The sequence below is a fragment of the Plectropomus leopardus genome, unplaced genomic scaffold, assembly GCF_008729295.1.
Source record: "Plectropomus leopardus isolate mb unplaced genomic scaffold, YSFRI_Pleo_2.0 unplaced_scaffold26065, whole genome shotgun sequence".
NCBI classification, from domain to species: Eukaryota; Metazoa; Chordata; class Actinopteri; order Perciformes; family Serranidae; genus Plectropomus; species Plectropomus leopardus.
In genome coordinates, this window is record NW_024628341.1 from 1 (window position 1) to 2,997 (window position 2,997).

At 39.9% G+C, this 2,997-nt stretch overlaps 1 protein-coding gene across 1 annotated transcript; it reads left to right on the plus strand.

The window, feature by feature from the left end:
• Window positions 1-321: 321 nt before the first annotated feature.
• LOC121966839 (ribosomal protein S6 kinase alpha-3-like) lies at window positions 322-2,432 on the plus strand. The gene is made up of 3 exons (XM_042516912.1): window positions 322-467; window positions 797-937; window positions 1,610-2,432. The coding sequence occupies exons 2-3, from the start codon at window positions 812-814 to the stop codon at window positions 1,730-1,732; spliced, it is 249 nt and encodes an 82-aa protein (XP_042372846.1). The 5' UTR covers window positions 322-467; window positions 797-811; the 3' UTR covers window positions 1,733-2,432.
• The last annotated feature ends 565 nt before the right edge of the window (window positions 2,433-2,997 follow it).

The following is a 2,997-nucleotide window of genomic DNA, read 5'->3' on the forward strand; positions in this document are numbered from 1 at the left end:
CTTCTTCCCTTTTTTTATTTGGAAGAAATTAAACCAGTTTTAATGGATTTGATTCTCTTTTATGTTCAGGTGAAAGTTTGTTTTGTACCTTTCACTTTGTGCTTCCACCTGAAATAAAATAATTTAATAATATTTTTAATAATTTAATTTCTCACCTGAAGAGCCGATCAGAGCTTCGACTCACGCGGCGTACTTTTTTTGTGATTGTCTTTTAAATGTGCAATATGCTTTTTTAGGTGCAATAATTCTGAATATCGCTGCAATATTTCGTGCAATATGTCTTTTTCAACCACAATTACTCAAATGTGCAATATTCTTCATAAATTTTTCTCTTTCCTGTCACTTGCAGTTTCACTCCCTTCGCTAACGGCCCTGAGGACACGCCGGAGGAGATTTTGGCTCGAATCGGCAGCGGGAAGTTCTCGCTCACCGGAGGATACTGGAACTCAGTCTCTGCTGAAGCGAAGGTGTGAACTCAAGACGCAAATGAATAAAAGAAATGATTCATTAATTTATTGCCTCAGTAAACATTTACCTGCTGAGTTAATGGACTCAGTCGCTTCTTTCAAGTCGTCTTTGAGTTTATTCAGTCATGAAAAACTAAGAAAAGTCATTGAATTTCCAAAAATCAAACTCCAGGCCCGACAGAGTTTAGAAAAAATAAAACAATTTTTGTCTTTTAGGGGATAATTTCGTTTTTGTCTTGACGGCAGAAAAATTTAATCTGAATATGAAATCTTAAATATTCGATGTACGTCTTGTGGTAAAGCTCTCGCGTGACCTCTGACCTCTGCAGGACCTGGTGTCCAAGATGCTGCACGTGGACCCTCACCGGCGGCTGACGGCGGGTCAGGTGCTCCGACACCCCTGGGTGACGCACCGGGACCAGCTGCCCAAATACACGCTCAACAGACAGGACGCGCCGCAGCGGGTCAAGGTAACACGCACACACACCTTAAGAGCGCTGACTTTGGGTTTTTTGTGATGTTTTATTTTTGTGAAGCTTCAAATATTTTTACTCCTTAAAAGTCGAGGATGAAATCCTGGAGTCGGAAAAAAAGCCTCTTGTGGTCAACGCTGGTTAGTTCATGCAAACATTTTATTTTTACTTTTTTTTTTTTACTTTAAATGTTTAATGAGACACGTAGAATAAAGTGATTTTGATGAAATATCACTTTTTTTTTAAATTTAAATTTCTATTTCAATCAAACTATACAGCACATCATGCTTACATCATTTCTGTTTTTAAAGTTTTTATTTTTTATTTTTTTACTTTTCCATTTTATTCTTCAACATTAACTCTGAAGGTTTAATTACAGCCAGGTTTTTTACATGTTTAATTAATTCAAAATATTTAACAGTATTTATGTGATTTAAAGCTACTGTTTTTGTGTAAAATAAAAGAGGAGAACAACACTTATAATTCTGTAATGTTGACATTTGTTGATCCCTAATAAAAAAGATCAGTCAGAACAGTCCCTTAAAAAGATGCAAAATACCTGAAAAAATAAATAAAATAAAACACGTTCAAAGAGCTTCTTTTGTAAAATAAATGTTTTCTCTTAATTAAAATTTTTTTATTTTTTTTCTCTGCGTCGTCCCTCGTCAGGGGGCGATGGCGGCCACGTACTCGGCCCTCAACAGGAACGTCCCCCCGGTGCTGGAGCCGGTGGGCTGCTCCAGTCTGGCCCAGCGGAGAGGCTTAAAGAAGATCACCTCCACCGCTCTGTGACCTTTGACCTCCATCACCTCCTGCCCCTCAACTCTGACCTCGATCTGACCCCCGCCGGACCCTCCTCCTCCTCGTCCTCCTCGTCCTCCTCTGGTCCGGTCTCGGGGGGACAGACTACTGATGGACCCAGGAACCGCTAACGCCAAATAGGAACACAGAAAATCACCCCGCCCTCTGACCTGCAACGACTCCTCTGATTGGCTGGTTGTTTCTCAGCTTCACTGATGGACGTCAATCCCGTCTTTGCTCCGGACAATCAGCGCCGCCTCGCAGACCCGGACACGGAGCGCGCTTCAGGAAAATAAAAGTACTGTATTTATTTACTTTCAAAGAGACGGGGGTCTGAACGTAGGAGTAATCTCATGTATGCATTTAAAGAGCTCGGATCTTCGTTTTTTCTCTGTCGTCATGGTTCTGCGTAGCTGTTGATCCCGTATTTAAACCTCAAGTAGCCTCTGAGATCGCGGCGTCTGCAGAGAAGGACAGAGTCCACGCTGGTGTTCGGCGGGCCGCAGCCTCCAAATCAAAACTCTGAAAAGTCTAAAGAAACGTCTCTCAGGAGTTTGATTTTTGCTCTGAAAACCTTTTTACTTTCTTCAAGATTCAGCGTTTTATCTCTCAGAAGAACAAAAGTCTAAACTGAGCGTCTCAACCTGCAGATTTCTGAATTTCTGTAAAGTCCAACAGTCCAAAAACACACCAAAAACTGCAGTTACAGCAGTCAAATTATTCATTTTATTTCATTTGATTACAAAGATTAGAAATGATTTTTACAGCTCAATCCTAAAAAAAATATTCTGCCTTTCCTCCCGAGCTTGAGCAAGAAAATCTGCAACAAAAAAATGAATCCAGAAGTCAAAACTTTTTGACCTGACAGGTTGGATATAAAGACTGACAGTATTCAAACATCACCAGACTTCAACTTTAAACAGTTAAATACTTTATATAAATATTTTCACCGTCAGTGAGTGCGTCAGAAAATTACAATCTGAGAGATAAAAGCACAGGAACAAAAAATTAACTGCCGTTAAATTGTGTATTTATGTTTGTTTTAAAGCTGCACAAGGGAAGTTTGCATGTTGTGGCGCCCTCTGGTGGCAACACGAGGCACATTTTCAAAGCACTTCTGTAAAATTATGCAAATTATGGAAATCTGCACTCTGGACAGACTCTTTTTATTCAGCTTTAATTATTTTATCTTTTAATTTGACACCCGCAGGACTTATGCAAAAACCAGAGGCGGGAGAAGTTACCGTATATTTTAC

Excerpts from the sequence above, each read along its gene's own strand:
- LOC121966839 (XM_042516912.1), top strand. The coding sequence starts at position 812 with ATGCTGCACGTGGACCCTCACCGGCGGCTGACGGCGGGTCAGGTGCTC. Across the intron at positions 938-1,609 it reads ACGCGCCGCAGCGGGTCAAG|GGGGCGATGGCGGCCACGTA; the intron begins GTAACACGCACA and ends GTCCCTCGTCAG.